Genomic DNA, 20,636 nt, shown 5'->3' on the forward strand with positions numbered 1-20,636 from the left:
GTTGGTAGCAGCGGTCCGAGCTGCACGCCACACACCCCCATGTCAATCACATCATCTCTCCGTAACTCATTGGGCCATTGGTCAGTCTAGCCCGAGGGCGGGTTGTTGGGCGGAAGAGAGAGGCTTCTTCCGGCCTCACTCGGGGTCACCATAGAGATGGCGCATTCAGGCGGCGAAGCGGCAGGGCTGGGCAGCTCAGATCTCGAACTCCGGAGAGCTGCACAGTCGTCTAGACATAAGTGCGTTTTCTGGGGTCTGATGAACATCTCACTCCCCAACCCACTGGCTCGAGTGGGGCGCAAGATGTGGGGGACAAGTCAGCTTAGGCCCGGTCATTAAGTGCCCCAACAACCCTCCTGGAGGGAACTGAGGACGAAGCACCAGTTATAATAACGGCACGCTTCATTTATCTTTATCTCGCCTTATTTTATTTGGCATTTAATTCTTCCATTAGCCTTGCGAAGCAGACTAAGGCAAGGATCATTCTACCCACGGGACAGACTGGGGAAGCGGCCCTGGGTCCATCAAGTAAACCCTCTGCTGCCAGGCTGCTGGAACTGGAGTTGGCCCACGCTATTGGCAGACTGCTGTTACCTTACTGCCAACTAAAGCTTGCCATGACTTTGCTTTGAGGCTATGGCCTGTTAGACCAAAAGATGCGTCAATCAGGACAACCAAAGGAAGTAGGACAGACAGGCTACGTGCTCCACCACTGAATCAAGAAGGGAAAACAAAAATCAGTACCAAATTGGAGAGTTGCACCGTTTGAAACTTTGACCCTAAACAAAATTCAGAAATATCATGAAGCAAACTATTCAATCTTAGAGCACTGAATCTCTGATTTAAGGAATTCTCCTGAATCACAGCTTTATGAACCAAAAAGAAGAAGATGCTTGAATTTCAACTGCACGTCTCAAATTTATTCTACTTTCAAGGCTTCATTTGCAGTCACATAAAGTAACCAATGATTTCTTTTGTGTTTAGCAACTTAACATTACTTGGCCCAGTGAGAAGCTCTGTGGCTAAGAAATCCTTTATTTTGATAAATTCATTTCACCGGAATTGAGTGTTGACTGCAGCTATGTTCTGTTAGGAACTGTGAGGATATACCAGAAATGAGATGTGACTCCTGTCTTAATAGCCTGTGGTTTTGTAATGTTAGGTCAACAACACATGAAACAACTAGGAAACACTTTAAAACAAGATATAACAATGGGCCAACCCTATTGTACAATTAATTTCTCCAAAATATAATAATACTTCATATTTGCAGATCATTTTGTAGTTTCCAGAGCACTTCTTCCCTTGTATTATTTGGGGGATATTTTGTTATGGCTGGAATTAACGTGTATGTCTTTATCATAGAGCTAGAACTAATGCTGGGTCGTAGCATATGAGTAGGAACAGGAAAGGTGGAACAGAATCCAGGGAGAGAAAGTAGTTTGCTCTGAGCAAAGAGGCCAAGGCAAGAATGAGCACTGAGTATCTGGAGAATAATAGGGAGACGAATGATAGAAAGTAATGTGTAGACAAGTTGGTCAGAACTGGCTTTGAGACCTTAATATTTTGGAGGAAAGTGGTCAAAAGTTCAAAGTTTGAGATTGGAAAAGTTAACTTCCTTACACTTCTAATGTTCATACTGGCTTCAGTTAAGCTATAAATTAAAAATGGGCGTGGCTCGACAAAACTTGAGTCCTGTCCTCTGGCTTTTCTCCTTAGGCAGCATGAGCTTCACCATGTGCTTTACCACCTCCACCAACTACCAGTCCCTGCACTCCATCCAGCCACACAGCCATATCATCTGGTCCATCAGCAGCGCAGGCGAAGTCTATGCAGGCCTCAGGTGCTTGGGCTCCCGAACCTCAGTGTCCTTCTCCACAAGCTTCTGGGGTGGCTGGGGGTCTGGAGGCCTGGCTGCAGGGATGGCCAGGGGTCTGGAAGGAATGGGGGACATCCAAAATGAGAAGGATACCATGCAAGGCCTGAGTGACTGCCTGGCCTTCCTACCTGGACAGAGTGAGGACTCTGGTGACTGAGAGTCAGAGGCTGGTGAGCACAATCTGAGAGCACTTGGAGAAGAAGAGACCCCAGGTCAGAGTCTGGGGGTATTACTTCATGACAATCAAGGACTTGAGGGCTCATATCTTTGAAATTCTGTGTTGTTCTACAGATTGACAATGCCGGTCTTGCTGCTGATGACTTTAGAGTCAAGTATAAGACAGAGCTGGCCATGTGCCAGTCTGTGGAGAGCAACGTCCATGGGCTCCACAAGGTCATTGATGACACCAATGTCAGTCGGCTACAGCTGGAGACAGAGATGGCTGTCAAGGAGGAGCTACTCTTCATGAAAAAGAACCAAGAGAAGGAAGTAAAAGGTCTACAAGCCCTGATTGCCAGCTCTGGGTTGACCACGGAGGTAAATGCCCCCAAATCTCAGGACCTCAGCAAGATCATGCAGACCTCCTGGCCCAGTATGATGAGCTGGCTCAGAAGAACTGAGAAGAGCTGGACAAGTACTGGTCCCAGAAGACTGAGGAGCACACCACAGTGGTCACCACGCAGTCCACCAAAATAGGAGCTGCTGAGATGACATTCATGGAGCTGAGATGTATAGTTCAGTCCTTAGATATAAACCTAGACTCAATGAGAAATCTGAAGGCCAGCTTGGAGAACAGCCTGAGGGAGGTGGAGGCCTGCTATGCCATGCATATGGAGCAGCTTAGTGGGGCCCTGCTGCACCTGGATTCAGGGCTGGCACAGGCCCAGGCAGAGGGGCAATGCCAGGCCCAGAAGTATGAGGCCCTGCTGAACATCAAGGTCAAGCTGGAGGCTGAGATTGCCACCTACTGCTGCCTGCTGGAAGATGGGGAGGACTTCAGTTGTAGTGATGCATGCCCTGGACAGCAGCAACTCTATGCAAACCATCCAAAAGACTGTCCAGGATAGTGGATGGCAAAGTGGTGTCTGAGACCAAAAACACCAAAGTTCTGAGGCGCTGAGCCAGCAGAAGCAGGGTACCCTTTGGGGAGCAGGAAGCCAATAAGAAGGTCAGAAGTCACTGGATGACAAAAATAAATAAATAAATAAATAAAAGAATGGACATGAATGATGAGGTACTCCAAAAGTTTTTACATCTTCCTGAATGAACATAACATTATTAGGTTTTCTCTCTCTTAAGAGGGGACCCACCTCCCAAGTACTCCCCAATTGCACCCCTTAACTAGGAGAGGGGTGTTATTAATAGTTTTCTAATTAAATGATATCATACCCTCTCAATGAGATTGAAAGAAGTGCTGTCATCTTAGTGCTTCATCTTTGCTGTCTCAGAATCAAAACTATGTCCCTCACTCTAAAAAAGACTGGTTATTTGATTATTTAATTTTTCTCTTTTAAAAAATTGTCTTCCCTGGACGGGCATGGTGGCTCATGCCTGTAATCCCAGCACTTTGGGAGGCCGAGGCGGGTGGATCACCAGAGGTCAGGAGTTTGAGAGTAGCCTGGCCAACATGGTGAAACCCATCTCTACTAAAAATACAAAAATTATTCGGGCGTTGTGGTGTGCACCTGTATTCCCAGCTACTGGGGAGGCTGAGGCAGGAGAATCTCTTGAACCCAGGAAGCGGAGGTTGCAGTGAGCTAAGATGGCGCCACTGCACTCCGGCCTGGGCAACAGAGTGAGAATCCATCTCAAAAAAAAAAGTCTTCCCCATGCCGTGTTATACAGCACCACTACACATTGCTCCACATCTCTACTGTGTATGTATTCTTCATACTATACTTGTAGAATGCACATAGGCGGCATATATAAATGCAAGCCATTTTGTTAACTTATTTTCTTCTCTCCTAAACAAAAAAATCAAAACAATAATGACAAAAGCCAGTGTTTCATTTCCTCCTCAAATGTGTAAAATCACTCGTTATGCTGCCTAGCAGAAGGTAAGAGTACAAAGAGGCCACTAGGGTTAGCAAGGGCATGGAGTGATTTCAAGAGAAGATGTAAAGTTTTCTTGCTCATTTTATAGGTATCAAAACTTTTTCTGCCAGTGAGCCCTGAATTTTTTGTACACAATTTCTTGTGTGATTACATTAGCATTTCTACAGGTCTGAAAATGTAGCAAAAACTGAAGTAATTGTTGGTTATTGACTGAGGCTCAAAAACTACTAATTTTGCTAATTCTCAATTTTACTAATTGAGAAACCAAGTAAACAAAAATATCCTCAACAACTATTGTCAGTAGTTGAAAGCAAATTACTGACCTTCCAAGGCCACCCAGAATTACCACCTTGATTTTCGGGATCACAATATTCATCTAATGTTATAGATCAAGGGTTGGCAAACTATATGGCCTGTGGGCTTACTCTTAGCTTGTACAACCTGCAAGCTAAGAATGATATCTACATTTTTAAACGCTTGAAAAAAACCAAAAGAAGAAAAGTGCTTTGTGACATATGAAAATGATATCAAATTTAAATTTTGATTTCCATAAGTAAAACTGGACTGGAACCCAGGCATACTCATTTGTTTATGTGTTGTTTATGTCTCTTTTTGCTTTATAACAGCAGAATTGAGTAGTTACCACAAAGACTATATGGCCCATAGCCTAAAATATTCACTATTAGGCCCTTTAAGTAAAGGTTTTAATTCTTACTACCTTAGAGATTCCTAATGAATCATGTCTGATAAACTGTGGGAATTGAAACAAACTTTGGAAATCATTTAGTGTTAATTTAAAGATCTCTCATTGATAGAGCTATGCTACCTCTTGCTTAAAATCGCATAGTCAGTAGATGGAGGTGGTATTAATACTAGAACCCCAGTTCCCCTGGTCCTGTTTTTTTTCCTCCAGACTGCGTCTTTCCTCATGTAGAGTTTATTTTATGATGGGATAGATGTTAGATAGGCTGGAAGCAAGGAGAATTCATCAAAATTTTTCCAAGTTTTGATCTCATGTCTCATTCACACAACTGCAGTGCAGCATGCATCAATTTATGAATACTTGGGGCTTCATTATTTATTTCAGCTCATTTGAACTGCCTTCTGTTTTCCATTTTTCCTACTTCTCAGAAAGTATATGGCCATATTAAAGAAACTTTCTTACTTTTATGCTCCTTCTCTCTTTAAAAAATGTTTTCTCTTTCTCCTTCTACAAAGGATTTTGGAGGTGACTGAATTTCTATTCCAGCCTAAAGTTCTTAAAGGAAGTGAGGATGGTTAGAAAAAAAGAGGGCACCTAGCTTTGACGTTGGGATCCACGATGGGCCATATATGTGGAGAGGAGAGGGAGTGTCCTGAATTTTGTGTGTAGTGTACATGGGCATATATGGGCTTTTCCAGGAGAGTATTCATACCTCACATAAGATTTGTAAAAGAGTCCATGACGCAAATAAGATTTGGAACTTAGATGTAAAGGAGATGTATTTTGAGGAGAAAGCCACCCAGATGTGTGGTGGTGGAGATTCATCCAGGTTCCCAGGACTGTCACACCTCACCTAATGTGAGAGGAGAGCTCTCCGCCCACTTACATCAGCCCACCCAAGTCTTACCTTTTCTGCCACTTATAGAGATGATAAAAATTCATCAAATTCACAGAATGATTGAACTCAGATGGTGATGAAATCTCAGTATAATTCTTTCCAAAGAAGGTTCTGATTAATAGAAACTGCAGAGGAACTAATTTTATGAAAATAGCAAATGGGATTGTTTCATTGAAGCAAGCGGGAGAGCAGGAGCTGATGCCAAGCAGGAAGATGCAAACAACCCCATTGTGCGGAGCTGACAGCTCCAATCTTGCCGCTTATTTATTAAATGTCTTTCCGCTGTAAATTATTAAGCCTGGATTTTTTGAGATGTGGGAGCTGACAGAATAAGACAATAGAACGGAAAGCAAACCTGGAAAGCTTCCTTCAGTTTTAATGCAGTATTGTACTTTCTGAAAAGCCTTTGCCCCGCTCTGGTGTTGGAGAAGGGGGAGGATTCTCTCTTTGGTGGGACTCAGAGATGGATGAGACAACTAACAGGCTTTTAATTTCTGAATTATTTGCCAGTTCTTACAAAACAGAATGGTTTTCAGAGAAAATTCAACCTTTTGGCTCAAAAACTGAATGCCAGATATTTTGTCTATTCTCTGAAACGGCTGTTTCAGACGAGGAGCTTGGTTTGCCTTAACATTATGAAGTGCCGAATTACATGTTTTAGGGCACTCAGCGGCCACAGGATTGGATTCATTTGGCTTATTGGGTAGCTGGGAAGGTGTCTCACTCTGAGAAAGAGTTCTAAGGTCTATTTCTTTTTTTCTCTTTTCTTTCTTTCTTTTTTCCTTTTTTTTTTTTCTTTGAGATGGAGTCTTGCTGTGTCGTCCAGGCTGGAGTGCAGTGGCGTGATCTCAGCTCACTGCAACCTTTGCCTCTTGGGTTCAAGACATTCTCCTACCTCAGCCTCTCAAGTAGCTGGGATTACAGGCATGCACCACCATGCCTGGCTAATTTTTGAATTTTTAGTAGAGACAGGATCTCACCATGTTGGCCAGGCTGGTTTCGAACTCCTGACCTCAGATGATCCCCCGCCTCGGCCTCCCAAACTGCTGGGATTACAGGCATGAGCCACCGCACCTGGCCCTAAGGTCTGTTTCTTAAGCTAAAGAGTAGGGACAGAGAGGGAGTTGAACTCTATGCTGCGCATCATTTGAAAAGCTGGAGTTCTGGTAAATGGGAGAGTAGCTACTTTATGTGAATTTTACGTTCAATTTTAAGTCCTCTGTTTTCCTGACAGCATAATGGAGGGCAGTGGGCCATATTTCTTGGCCAGGCACCAGGCAAGTAACAGTATGTGCGTTAGTATGGATGCATAAGAGGAGGGCCCTTCATTCATTGTGGGTCCATTCATTTGACAAATATTTATTGAGTGTTACTGTGTGCTTTGAACTGTTCTGGATAATGGGGATAAAGAATGAACAAAACCAAGTCCTCCTCTCATGGAACTTACATTCTAGTGGGAGAAGCCAGATAATCAACAAATAAATGTATCAGCTATCTGCTGGTTTTCAGTGCTGTGAAGAAGCAAAGTGAGGAAAAGGAACGAAGAGTGATGAAGGGGCATGTAGGGTGGGAGGGGACCATTTTATATAAGGTGGTCAAGGCAGACGTGTCTGATAAGGTGACATCTTAGCAGTGACCTGAAGGAAGTGGGTGAGCTGGCAGCTATTTGGGGAACACCTAAGGGTCGAGCAGTCATAAGAGGCCCTGAGACAGGCAGGCACTGGATGTACTCCAAGAACTGCAAAGTTCAGGGAGGATCTCCACAGAGGGCCTTGTGGAACACTGAGGGAGCCTGAACTTTCTTCTCAGTAAGATGGGAAGTCGAAGGAGTTCTGAGCAATGTATGACAAGATCTGACTTACCAAAAACCAAAAAGAAAATGTAAAGCCCAATAACAGTGAATGCAGTCTATGGTCAGGGGGGCCTAATTCCCACGATGCCAAACCCTTGGCTGATTCCTCCCCATTATGTGGAATGGGAAGGCTCATTTCAGTTCTTCTCTGCAGGGCAGGCAGGATTTCTCTTATCTGTAAAATGACATCCTTTCCTGGAGAGTGCCAAGGGTGATGATAATCGGGGTTAATGTCCCTTTGCTCTATAGAAGAGGAGGAGGATATAAAGCCATCAAACATCAACAGAGAGAATCTGTCCCCATTGACCCTGCCCAGCCACTGTGTTTGCCATCTGGGCATCTTTTCTAGGGAGCGGATATCAACTGGCTGGCCAGAGGAGGATTCTGTGAGTTCTGATCCCTTCAGCTCTTGCAAAGGAGAGGACCTATGCTTGAGAGGCAAAATACCAGGCAACAGCTAGGAGGATCTGTGTTGCAAACTCAGCTGGAGCCTATAGAGAAACATTTGGTGGTGGGGGTTAGAAAACTCGTGATACTTTATGGGAAAGTGTAAGAGTCTTAGAAGAACCACGGGGTTTCTGTATCAGCAGATGTCTTGAGGCATCGTTACAGCCCATGACAAGGCTGAGCCCGCACTTCCTTATGAAATTTGAAGTTCACTGTGCAGCTGGAAAGTATTCCCGTTCAGGTGGGTTCACAGCAATGACCACTTTCTATCTGTTCTATCTGACAGAAAAGTATTTCAGAACAAGGTCAAGCTGAAGCTGTGAGCAGTGTGACCACTGTTCTTGAGCTCTGAGTAAGGGGACATGGCCAGACTCAGAACTGAGAGATTTTAAAATATGGGGACAAATCTTATTTGAGCTCTCAGCTGCTCAAACTGAAAAGCTTTTTTACAGATCAGTGCTGTATTCTAGGACTGAAAAACCAAACAATTGGGATGGAGATCTAAGAGCTAAATCAGGATTAGGAATAGAATATTCTCAGAAGCTCACAAATTTCTAGGTGTGGCCCAGCTTGGGAGTGTAGTCTCACAAATATTCCACTTTTTTTTCTTTCTTTGTTTTTTTTTTTTTTTTTCTTTTGGGCAGGGGCTGGGGGACACTGTCCATAAGGAGGAGAAGAAGCCTTGAAGATTTCAGTTCTGGGACTTTCTGCCCCAGAACCCTGTTTTGCTAACCTCTGTGGCACCATGCCAAACAATTCTCAATGGAAAATATTGACATTATGAGTTTGCTACAAAAACTCAGAGGCCTTGAAAAGGCAGTAGATGTGATTTAAATTAATAGATGATGATACATGGACTCACTGCTTTGATTACATAGCCAGCGAGGCCCCCAGGTTGAGACAGTCAGGGGACATTAGCCAATATGTAGGCAGGGGACAGGGAGAAGAAAGGAGGGGAGTGACAAAGGGCAGGAGACTTGAGCAATGAAGAGAATGAAGCCAAAGCCCCTAAAGAGAAAAGGAAGCCCAGTGTGCAGTCCTTTAGGTGGTACATGGTTGAGAGGGATCGTCATGCCTTCAACTGGTCAAGATTTCCCACACCCTCTATTTCTGAAGGTCATTGCCCACTGGGTAGACTCCAGATTCTGTGTGATCCCTTGGTCATGTTTTGACCTAAGGAATAAAGGCCTGATGCAATTCACTTCAAAAGCTGAGCATTCTCCCATCCATCAGGCAGATTCTAGAAATGGGGGATAGGGAGATAAGACACAGCCCCTTTCTTCACATTGTTCACATTCCACTGTGTGACGCAAACAACAAAAACCAAGAGGTAGCAAATTGAGGGTGCTTCCTAGGTACACAGGAGGAAACTAGAAGGCTTGGGGATGGCTTCCAAGGTGACATTTCTAAGGTGACACAGCCTCTCTGGATGAATGCAGATTAGCCAAAGTGAGCGAGCGGGAAAAGATTCCAGGCACAAGGAATAGCACGTGCCAATACTGAGTGGTGTGAGAGAGCATGGCAGAACAGGTGCTGCGCAAGCAGTGTGGAATGTGTTTGGTATGGGACATACTGGAGCTGAAAGCAGGGGAGGCAGTAGAGGCAGATGTCCAGGAAGGAGGTCATTGGGATCTGGATCACAACAGCTTGAATAACATGGTAAGGAATTTAGACATTATCTTGCAGATTCTGTTGAGCCACTAAAATATTTTACAAAGGAGGGTGTTTATGCTTCATAAAACAAAACAAAACAACAAAAAGACTCTTTTTCCATGAATCTCTTATCTAGTCTTTGGCCTCTGCTTGAGCACGTTCAAGGTTGGAGAGCTCCCAACCTCCCAAAGCTGCCCACTTCCCTGTTGGATGACCAGAAATTTTAGAAAGTTCTTTCTTACACTGAGCCAAACTCTGTCTCCTCACAATTCCTACTCATCCTGTCTAGTTTTACCATTTGTAGCAACACATAAAAGGCCATTTAAAAATACCTGAAGATGCCTCTCAAACCTTCCCTTAGTTTTCAGTTTTTCAAGTGTACAGGTTTCCACAGAGCTCCCTCATTCTTTGTCTATTTCATTGTTTCTAGACTCCTTTACCAGTCTGCTCACAGTTTTCTGGAGGAACTGTGACTTATCAGTGTATCTTTTAGAATCTTGTGCTAGAATGACTCATAATCCTTTAAATCAGCCCTGAAAGGCATGAAGTGCAGTGATGCTACTAGGATGCTGCTTCTGCGCTGGACGCCTATGACCATTAGTGATTCCAATGTCCTTAGATTGTTACTGGTCACATCTCACTGCTTTTAAAGCTTTTGATCAACCAAAGCTTCTAACTCTTCTGCACATTAATTGCTGCTGTGTCAAATCTCCACCATACTTGGTATGTGCAATTTATTTTTTAAATTTACATATAGGCCTTTACACTTACTTAAATTTTACCTTGTTTTACCTTGTCAGTTGGAGCCCAACATGTAAGCCAGTTAGATTCATTTTTAAAGTCTTATTTTTCTTTCCTATGGTATGTCTCCTTTCACATCTGATAAAAATTCTTTGTATGTTTTAATCCAAGTCACTAATAAAAATGTTGCCTTGGATAGAACTTGGTAGCATTGGAGACCTCCTTCCAGTATAAGTATGTGTTCAGGCAGCTTCAATTTTCCTAATGACCCACTGTACAACATTATTCATAATGTTGAAGATTTATTAAACAGTCTGTTGAAATCCTGAGAGATTTATTAAATATTCTGTTTAAATGAAGTTACATTGTATTTGGTATTTCCTCTCATTCACATCAATAAACATATATTGGTTGACCTCCTATCTTCTAGATTCTTTGTTAGGTGTTGTAGAAACAAAAATGACCAAGATACTAGTTTTGTCTTTAAGAGATGACATCTAGCAGAGGTGACAGACATATATACACCAGATTCAGATTCATATAGGTATAGTTAATGCATGTGTTACTTCTAATTTGCGTTAAAGGCATAGATATATATGATAGATAGAAATATACAATATAATAAATAATGTAATGTCTCATATGTATTACATTATACAGTAGCAGTATAAACAAAGTATATTGAAAACCTAGAGAAAGAGGAGATTAATTCTTCATGGTGAAGAAAGAGAAAGGAGGGCTTCACACACACACACAAAAAAGTGACATTTGACTGAGCCTTGAAAATACAGAGTTTTTTTAGGCTGGGCGTAGTGGCTCATGACTGTAATCCCAGCACTTTGGGAGGCGGTGGATCATTTGAGGTCAAGAGTTCAAGACCAGTCTGGCCAACATAGTGAAACCCCGTCTCTGCTAGAAACACAAAAAAATGAGCCAGGTATGGTGGCATGTTCCTATAATCGTAGCTACTCGGAGGCTGAGGCACAATAATCGCTTGAACCCAGGAGGCAGAGGTTGCAGTGAGCTGAGATCACGCCACTGCACTCTAGCCTGGGTGACAGAGTGAGACCCTGTTTCAGAAAAACAAAAAAAAAAAGAAAAGGAAAGAAAAGAAAATACATAGGGTTTTCATGAGATAAGTAGAGAATGGAGATAGGAAGAAATTCCAGAGTGGAGAAATAGGAGAAGCAAAGCATGGAGGAATGAATGTCTTCAGTATGGTTCAGAAACAGCAAATATTCTAGTGTGAGTTAAGTACCAGGTTCAGGGAAATGTGTGTCAAGAGATGAGAAAGTGTGTGAAGGGTCTTGAATGCTAAGATAAGGAATTTTGACTTTATCCTGTAGGTGAAGGGTTTAGCTAAGTCAGAAGTATTTAAGCAGGAGAGTACGCAACATGATCAGATTTATCAACTTCATAACTCTATTGCACAAGGAAATAAGTTCAATTTAGCAAAACTTACTCTCAGTTAACCCATTTTGGTTCTAGCATGAATTGACCACTAAACATCTGATTAATGAGTACATCAACCTTTTTTGTATGTGTTTTGCCCTACTCTTATGTTTTTCCTGACTTTCACTTTGACCTGTTGGCCTCTTGGCTTTATTTTTCCCTTAGGCATCTGGGTTCTGCATTCCCTTGGTTTATGTGTCCGCCCACAGCTTGCTCTGACCTTTATTATTTAATGTGTCCTCTGACTTTGGCTTACCTACAGGATTCTGAGCCACGGCAGTTCCTTGACCTCAGTCCTGGACTTGCCTCTGCTTTGGAATTCCCACCTGATTTCAGTTGCCCAATTCTGCTATGACCTCTGCATTCTGTCCTGCCTTGGATCTAACCTGGTCTCATCCTTTGTGTTGCTATCTCTGCCTCAGTTCTTCTAGTCTAACTCCTTGGCTGCAAGTTGTACACACTGGTTACTCACCTGGTCTCCAGTACTGGCAATAAAATGTAACCTGTCCTTTCTAGAAGCTGTGGTGTGGTTGAAGAGATAGTGTTAACATGAAAGAAAGTATAAGTTCTAACTGATTGCCAAAATGGACTTGCTAACTAAAAGTGTTATACGAGCTTAGAGAAAGACTGAACTGGGAAATTCAAGACCCTTAGGAGGATTGTTCCTTTCCAGGCAACTTCCTTTCTGAAAGGTTTGGATATCTGGAGCACAGGCATTTCTTTGGAAGGAGAAAGGGAAATGTAAGGTAGGACTTCCTCTGGACTTTCCTATCATTGGCTCCAAAGCTGCCTATCTTTGAGGAGCTACCTTGTCGGTGCCATCTAGTGGCTGCTGCCACCAGAAATCCTACCCGCCTCAAGGAGAGAGCAATTTAACGCCATTTCCAACTTAAGCACCATATCTACAGGGCGTGAAATTAGTTCCAGCAAGCAGCAAATTTGCTGCTAATAAAAATATTTAGCGATTCACTTGTCTTTAAATCAGCAGCAGAATATTCTTTTACTTGCATCAGTGCTTGTTTCTCCCAATTCTAATATTTGATAATCAAGCCTAGACGTGTTTAGCTAAAGCTATGAAACAGCCAGTTCTTCAGCTCTGCAAAAATTTTTTAGTTTCCTGAGCAAGAATTTTTATTTCCTTTTTTCTCTTCGTCAGAAATAGGCCTGGGTGTTCCTTGGATCATAGAGATGGAGCACTTCCAATGATTTGAGAGTCTTAGAAATAAGTTTTCATTCTCTTCTGTCTGCCAACATTAGCTCCTGAGTCATTACATGTGGAGAATCTGGGATTTCACAGGAAGACATGATCTCTAGCTCATGTTTAGACACTTATTTATTTATTTATTTTTGAGATGGAGTCTTGCACTGTTGCCCAGGCTAGAATGCAGTGGCACAATCTCAGCTCACTGCGCACTGTCGCCTAGTCTAGAGTGCAGTGGCGCAACCTTGGCTCACTGCAACCTCTGCCTCCCGGGTTCAAATGATTCTCCTGCCTCAGCCTCCCGGGTAGCTGGGACTACAAGTGTGTGCCACCACACCAGGCTATAGACACTTCTTTACTCTGTCTCAGTGCCAAACTCATTTCATTTCCTTTTCTGTGTCTTTTAGCCTCTACACCGGAGCAAGAGTTATCTGAATACCACAGAGAATGCTAAAACTACTTTTCAAAAAGTAGAATGCTAAAACTACTTTTCATTAAACTTGACGAATATTTATTGGGCACTTTCCATGTGCATCCATTGTTCTAGGTCCTGTTGGGGGTCAGAAGTGTTCCAAGAAGCCTAGCATGATAGCCAGATGAGAGACTGACATGGCAGATGACACCTCTTCTCCAGGTCACTGGAGCAGTGAGTCAGATAGACTTCTCTGTATTTTTCTTCTCCTTAAGGAGCTCATAGAAGAAACAAAGTGCACCAGACATTCTACCCTTCATCACTTTATTAGTCTAAGAGTCTCTGTTTGAGCAGATCACTAGTTCCAAAGTCCAAATTATATATATATATATATATATATATAGAGAGAGAGAGAGAGAGAGAGAGAGAGAAAGAGAGAGAGAGAGAGAGAGAGAGAGAGAGATTCTCCCTCTGTCACCCAGGCTGGAGTGCAGTGGCACAATCTTGGCTCACTGCACCTCCCCATCCCTGTTTCAAGTGATTCTCATGCCTCAGCCTCTGGAGTAGCTGGAGATGTGTGTCACCACACCCAGCTAATTTTTCTATTTTTAATAGCGATGGGATTTTGCCGTGTTAGCCAGGCTGGTCTTGAACTCCTGGCCTCAGGTAATCCACCCACCTCAGCCTCCCAAAGTGCTGGGATTACAGGCATAAGCCACCATGCCTGGCCCCAAATCATCTTTAAAAAGAGGCTAGTGGTCCTGTGGGAACTCTGTCTTCTGCCCCAGAGGAGCCCTGGCTGGATTATCCTTCTTTAGCTCCTGGCAAGAAATCAATTTTGATCATCCTGGCAGGAAATCAGGATACAGGACAACTTCAGACAGGAGTACCACATCCTTCTCAGAAATCAACCAACGTGATATGCTGAGTGAAAGCTGGTCTCTTGGTTAAGAGAGGGGTGTAGGCAGGGCTGATAACAAGTAGTTGGAATCAAAGATTCAAACTAAACCTGCTAGCTAACACCAGCTTCACTGATGGAGATACCAGAGCAGGTAGGTTGCAGAGAGGGAATGACATTTGACAATGGTCAAGAGACCAACATGGAGGTTCTCATTGGAGCCTCCAAAATGGAGGCTCTCCAACAAGGAGCTACAATGGTTTGGGGATCAGAGCATCTGGGCTCTATTCTTGGCCCTTTCCCTCAAGATCATGACTCTAATACAGCCCCTTCTCCACTTTGGCATCAGTTTTCTCATCTATAAGAAGGTATAATAAATTTTACTCCCCATCCCAGGTCCCCTTACTGCAGTATGAGAAGGGTGGGATAGGGCCTATTTTAAAGGGTTGTAAGAGAGTCTCCAGAGGGGGCTGTGATGAACATCTGTATTCCTTACGGAATGGACAGCCCAGGAGGATGGTGCATTTAAGTAAGACAAAGCAAGACTCTTCTGATGGTAAGGGATGTAAGACCAGTAAATTGGACCATGTGCCCTGGATGATATGTAATTTCCCCATAGTGCTCTAGCCTCAAAATCCCAAATATCTGTTACTCAGTGAGGATCTCTCAAAGCTGCTAATGTCAAAACCCTTGATTTTACTGTAGCTAAAGTGATGGAAATCATTAGCTTCAAATTACTGGGGAAATATAAAAAGCGATTTGAGGAATAAGCTCTATCACTTACATACTTAAGCAAGAACCAGACTCAAGATCAGGAAAAAAATAAATAAAACCAAATACTTTCATAATTAGAATAAAAAATGTTCTCCAGTCCTGATCCTGTCTTTCTCACATGTCCATATGTAATCAAGAAAGACTTTCCAAGAGTGAATATCCAAGGAAACAGGTAACTTGGTGGATGCAGATTGAACCTAAGGCATCTAAGATGGAGCAGAGCACAAGGCCACTGGGGACCAGGGAACATAAGCCGCAGATAAAGGAGCTATGAGAAGAATTGGAGAGAAAGGAGGGAGCTGGGAGATGAAAGCCCTGGGGACTTCTGTGAGTCCCTGGACCCTAGAGGCAGAGCTGCCAGAGGCTGAAGAGAGGAACGAGGAGACCAGAGCAAGGGTGCAAGCTCTTTCTGCAGGGCAGCCTGGTCCGTTGGCTCTCTCCCCATTGCTTCTCATCTTAATGTCCTTTAGGTCAGTGATTTGCTTCTCCATTTCCCATTCCAGCAGCTTTACCTTGGCCAGCTACCACACAGACAAGAGATCGCTAGCCTACGGCCCTCTTGCTGTCAGGTGCCAGAGTTGGGTCAGAAGTCATGCAGGTTCTGTGGATGAATTAAGGTGTCTAATTCCCCTATGTTTCTCAGGCATTTCTCATGACAGCATGAATCATGGGCCAGTCACCAGGACTCCCAGTCATCAGGATTCCCAGAGTTCTTGCATTGATGCACATGAAAGGTAGTGCCTTAGCAGTACCTCTGCAAAGTCCTGATAAACTCAATCCTAGGAGGTTGATAATTCCAAACCTAGGCTGATCAGAGCACATAATCAGGGATCAGTAGTCAAAAAGGCCTTTACGGATAAAACGAATAGTGCTCAGAGGCATTCACTTATTCTGCCATCTCAGAAAGGTACATGGGTAATACGTTGGTTCATAAAACAGGCTGGCCATCTGCAGAATTTCTAAGTGGTTAGATTGCTGAGCTTCATTAAAACTAGTTGTCTCAGAGGTCATAGATCGGGTACTGTAGTTAGTTTTTCTTTAAGGAAACTTGATCTTCTCCTTAACCCTTAGCATCAAGGATATGGATTATTGAAATCAAGACTGGACATTGTGTGTAAAGGGGAGGAGATATGTGCAGTACAAGACTGTCAAAAAAAAAAAAAAAAAAAAAGCCTCTGCTTGGACACAACACTCCAGAATGGGAAGGTCATTTGAAAACTGTCAAAATGAGAAATAGAAGCAACTTTTAGAGGTCCCTTAAAGGCAGCATGGCATCCTAATAATAATACAGGTACTCTTGTCCAACTGCTTCGGTTGGAATCCTGGCTCTACCCCTTACTGGCTGTGTGACTTGACTTTACCTCTGTGTTTCTGTTTCTTCATCTGGAAAACTAGAAAAAAAGTTACCTACCTCAAAGGTTAGTTTAAGAAAGTAAATGTAAGATATTAACACCTCTAGTGATTGACCCATGGCAAATATTTGCAAAGCTCCTCAAAATGAACCATACTATTTATATGAGCTCTCTCTCCTTAATGTAACTAAAAAACTTTTTTAAAATACCAATTAGATTGACTATACATTTACGCTATTTAAGCTTGAGGGGCAGGCTATATAGCTGCTGGAAAATTCTTCTACCTATTTCTTGTTGACTTTTAGTGAAATTCCCTTAATAATTGTTCATCTAAAGAGCATGGTTTCTCAACCTTTGCACTATTAACATGTTGGGCAGAATAATTCTTTCTTGTGGGGGTTTTCTGTGTACAGTGATCCCTCCCTTAGCTGCATAGGATATGGTCCAAGACCCCCAGTGGATGCCTAAAGCCACAGACAGTACCAACCAACCCCTATATACATACTACGTTTTTTCAATCTGTTAACTAAGACAGCTACTAAGTGACTAATGGGCCAGCAGCGGATACAGCTAGACACACTGAGAAAAAGGATGATTCATGTCCCTGGCAGGATGGAGTGGGCTGGTGCAAGATTTCATCGTGCTGCTCAGAACAGCTGGCAATTTAAAACTTTTGAATTGTTTATTTTTGGAATTTTTCTTATTTATTTATTTATTCTTATACTTTAAGTTCTAGGGTACATGTGCACAATGTGCAGGTTTGCTACATATGTATACATGTGCCATGTTGGTGTGCTGCACCTGTTAACTCATCATTTACATTAGGTATATCTCCTAATGCTATCCCTCCTCCCTCCCCCACTGCACAATAGGCCCCAGTGTGTGATGTTCTCCACCCTGTGTCCAAGTGTTCTCATTGTTCAATTCCCACCTATGAGTGAGAACATGCGGTATTTGGTTTTCTATCCTTGCAATAGTTTGCTCAGAATGATGGTTTCCAGCTTCATTCATGTCCCTACAAAGGACATGAACTCATCCTTTTTTATGGCTGCATAATATTCTGTGGTGTACATGTGCCACATTTTCTTAATCCAGTCTGTCATTGATGGACATTTGGACACATGCACACGTATGTTTATTGTGGCACTATTCACAATAGCAAAGACTTGCTATTGGTCTATTCAGGGATTCAACTCCTTCCTGGTTTAATCTTGGGAGAGTGTATCTGTCCAGGAATGTATCCATTTCTTCTAGGTTTTCTACTTTATTTGCGTAGAGGTGTTTATAGTATTCTCTGATGGTAATTTGTATTTCTGTGGGGTTGGTGGTGATATCCCCTTTATCATTTTTTATTGCGTCTATTTGATTCTTCTCTCTTTTCTCTTTATTAGTCTTGCTAGCGGTCTATCAATTTTGTTGATCTTTTCAAAAAACCAGCTCCTGGACTCATTGATCTTTTGGAGGGTTTTTCGTGTCTCTATCTCCTTCAGTTGTGCTCTGATCTTAGTTATTTCTTGTCTTCTGCTAGCTTTTGAACGTGCTTGCTCTTGCTTCTCTAGTTCTTTTAATTGTGATGTTAGGGTGTCAATTTTAGATCTTTCCTGCTTTCTCTTGTGGGCATTTAGTGCTATAAATGTCCCTGTACACACTGCTTTAAATGTGTCCCAGAGATTCTGGTATGTTGTATCTTTGTTCTCATTGGTTTCAAAGAACATCTTTATTTGTGCCTTCATTTCGTTATTTACCCAGTACTCACTCAGGAACAGGTTGTTCAGTTTCCATTTAGTTGAGAGGTTTTGAGTGAGTTTCTTAATCTTGAGTTCTAGTTTGATTGCACTGTGGTCTGAGAGACAGTTTGTTATAATTTCTGTTCTTTTACATTTGCTGAGGAGTGCTTCACTTCCAACTATGTTGGAATAAGTTCGATGTGGTGCTGAGAAGAATGTATATTCTGTTGATTTGGGGTGGAGAGTTCTGTAGATGTCTATTAGGTCTTCTTGGTGCAGAGCTGAGTTCAATTCCTGGATATCCTTGTTAACTTTCTGCTCGTTGATCTGTCTAATGTTGACAGTGGGGTGTTAAAGTCTCCCATTATTATTGTATGGGAGTCTAAGTCTCTTTGTAAGTCTCTAAGGACTTGCTTTGTGAATCTGGGTGCTCCTGTATTGGGTGCATATATATTTAGGATAGTTAGCTCTTCTTGTTGAATTGATCCCTTTACCATTATGTAATGGCCTTCTTTGTCTCTTTTGATCTTTGCTGGTTTAAAGTCTGTTTTATCAGAGACAGGATTGCAACCCCTGCTTTTTTTGTTTTCCATTTGCTTGGTAGACCTTCCTCCGTCTCTTTATTTTGAGTCTATGTGTGTCTCTGCACATGAGATGAGTCTCCTGAATACAGCACACTGATGGGTCTTGACTGTTTATCTAATTTGCCAGTCTGTGTCTTTTAATTGGACCATTTAGCCCATTTACATTTAAGGTTAATATTGTTATGTGTGAATTTGATCCTATCATTATGCTGTTAGCTGGTTATTTGCTCGTTAGTTGATGCAGTTTCTTCCTATCATCGATGGTCTTTACATTTTGGCATGTTTTTGCAGTGTCTGGTACTGGTTGTTCCTTTCCATGTTTGGTGCTTCCTCCAGGAGCTGTTGTGGGGCAGGCCTGGTGATGACAAAATCTCTCAGCATTTGATTGTCTGTAAAGGATTTTATTTCTCCTTCATTTATGAAACTTAGTTTGGCTGGATAGGACATTCTGGATTGAAAATTCTTTTAAGAATGTTGAGGCCGGGCGCGGTGGCTCAAGCCTGTAATCCCAGCACTTTGGGAGGCTGAGGCGGGCGGATCACGAGGTCAGGAGATCGAGACCCTCCTGGCTAACACGGTGAAACCCCGTCTCTACTAAAAATACAAAAAACTAGCCGGGCGCGGTGGTGGGCACCTGTAGTCCCAGCTACTCGGAGGCTGAGGTGGGAGAATGGCGGGAACCCGGGAGGCGGAGCATGCAGTGAGCCGAGATCGCGCCACTGCACTCCAGCCCGGGCGACACAGCGAGACTCCGTCTCAAAAAAAAAAAAAAAAAAAAAGAATGTTGAATATTGGCCCCCAGTCTCTTCTGGCTTGTAGAGTTTCTGCCGAGAGATCTGCTGTTAGTCTGATGGGCTTCCCTTTGTGGGTAACCCGACCTTTCTCTCTGGCTGCCCTTAACATTTTTTCCTCCATTTCAACTTTGGTGAATCTGACAATTATGTGCCTTGGAGTTGCTCTTCTCGAGGAGTATCTTTGTGGCATTCAAATTTCCTGAATTTGAATGTTGGCCTGCCTTGCTAGGTTGGGGAAGTTCTCCTGGATAATATCCTGAAGAGTGTTTTCCAGCTTGGTTCCATTCTCCCTGTCACTTTCAGGTACACCAATCAGACATAGAGTTGATCTTTTCATATAGTCCCATATTTCTTGGAGGCTTTTTTCGTTTCTTTTTACTTTTTTTCCTTTAAACTTCTCTCCCCGCTTCATTTCATTCATTTGATCTTCAGTCACTGATACCCTTTCTTCCAGTTGATCGAATCGGTTACTAAAGCTTGCGCATTTGTCACGTACTTCTCATGCCATGGTTTTCAGCTCCATCAGGTCATTTAAGGACTTCTCTACATTGGTTATTTTAGTTAGCCATTCGTCTAATCTTTTTTCAAAGTTTCTAGCTTCTTTGCAATGGGTTCAAACTTCCTCCTTTAGCTCAGAGAAGTTTGATCGTCTGAAGCCTTCTTCTCTCAACTCGTCAAAGTCATTCTCTTTCCAGCTTTGTTCCGTTGCTGGCGAGGAGCTGTGTTCCTTTGGAGGGAGAGAGGCGCTCTGATTTTTAGAATTTTCAGCTTTTCTGCTCTGTTTTTTTCCCATCTTTGTGGTTTTATCTACCTTTGTCCTTTGATGATGGTGATGTACAGATGGGGTTTTGGTGTGGATGTCCTTTCTGTTTGTTAGTTTTCCTTCTAACAGTCATGACCCTCAGCTGCAGGTCTGTTGGAGTTTGCTTGAGGTCCTCTCCAGACCCTGTTTGCCTTCATATCAGCAGCAAAAGCTGCAGAATAGTGAATATTGCTGAACAACAAATGTTGCTGCCTGATCATTCCCCTGGAAGCTTTGTCTCAGAGGGGTACCCAGCCGTGTGAGGTGTCAGTCTGCCCCTACTGGGGAGTGCCTCCCGGTTAGGCTACTTGGGGGTCAGGGACCCACTGGAGGGGGCAGTCTGTCCGTTCTCAGATCTCAAACTCCGTGCTGGGAGAACAACTACTCTCTTCAAAGCTGTCAGACAGGGACA

At 42.9% G+C, this 20,636-nt stretch overlaps 1 protein-coding gene and 1 pseudogene across 1 annotated transcript; both read left to right on the forward strand.

Moving 5' to 3' along the window:
- Positions 1 to 23: 23 nt before the first annotated feature.
- On the forward strand, positions 24 to 3,093 carry LOC117081361 (keratin, type I cytoskeletal 18-like). Its single transcript, XM_033207164.1, has 2 exons — positions 24 to 235; positions 1,720 to 3,093. The coding sequence occupies exons 1-2, from the start codon at positions 157 to 159 to the stop codon at positions 2,034 to 2,036; spliced, it is 396 nt and encodes a 131-aa protein (XP_033063055.1). The 5' UTR covers positions 24 to 156; the 3' UTR covers positions 2,037 to 3,093.
- Positions 2,284 to 3,093, forward strand: LOC117081364 (annotated as a pseudogene).
- Positions 3,094 to 20,636: the final 17,543 nt, after the last annotated feature.

The sequence above is a fragment of the Trachypithecus francoisi genome, unplaced genomic scaffold, assembly GCF_009764315.1.
Source record: "Trachypithecus francoisi isolate TF-2019V2 unplaced genomic scaffold, Tfra_2.0 Lachesis_group8, whole genome shotgun sequence".
Lineage (NCBI taxonomy): Eukaryota > Metazoa > Chordata > Mammalia > Primates > Cercopithecidae > Trachypithecus > Trachypithecus francoisi.

Bases quoted from the DNA above. Each gene is read 5' to 3' on its own strand.
- LOC117081361 (XM_033207164.1), top strand. From the start codon at position 157: ATGGCGCATTCAGGCGGCGAAGCGGCAGGGCTGGGCAGCTCAGATCTC. The intron at 236-1,719 runs ATAAGTGCGTTT...TTTTCTCCTTAG, and splicing joins AGCTGCACAGTCGTCTAGAC to GCAGCATGAGCTTCACCATG.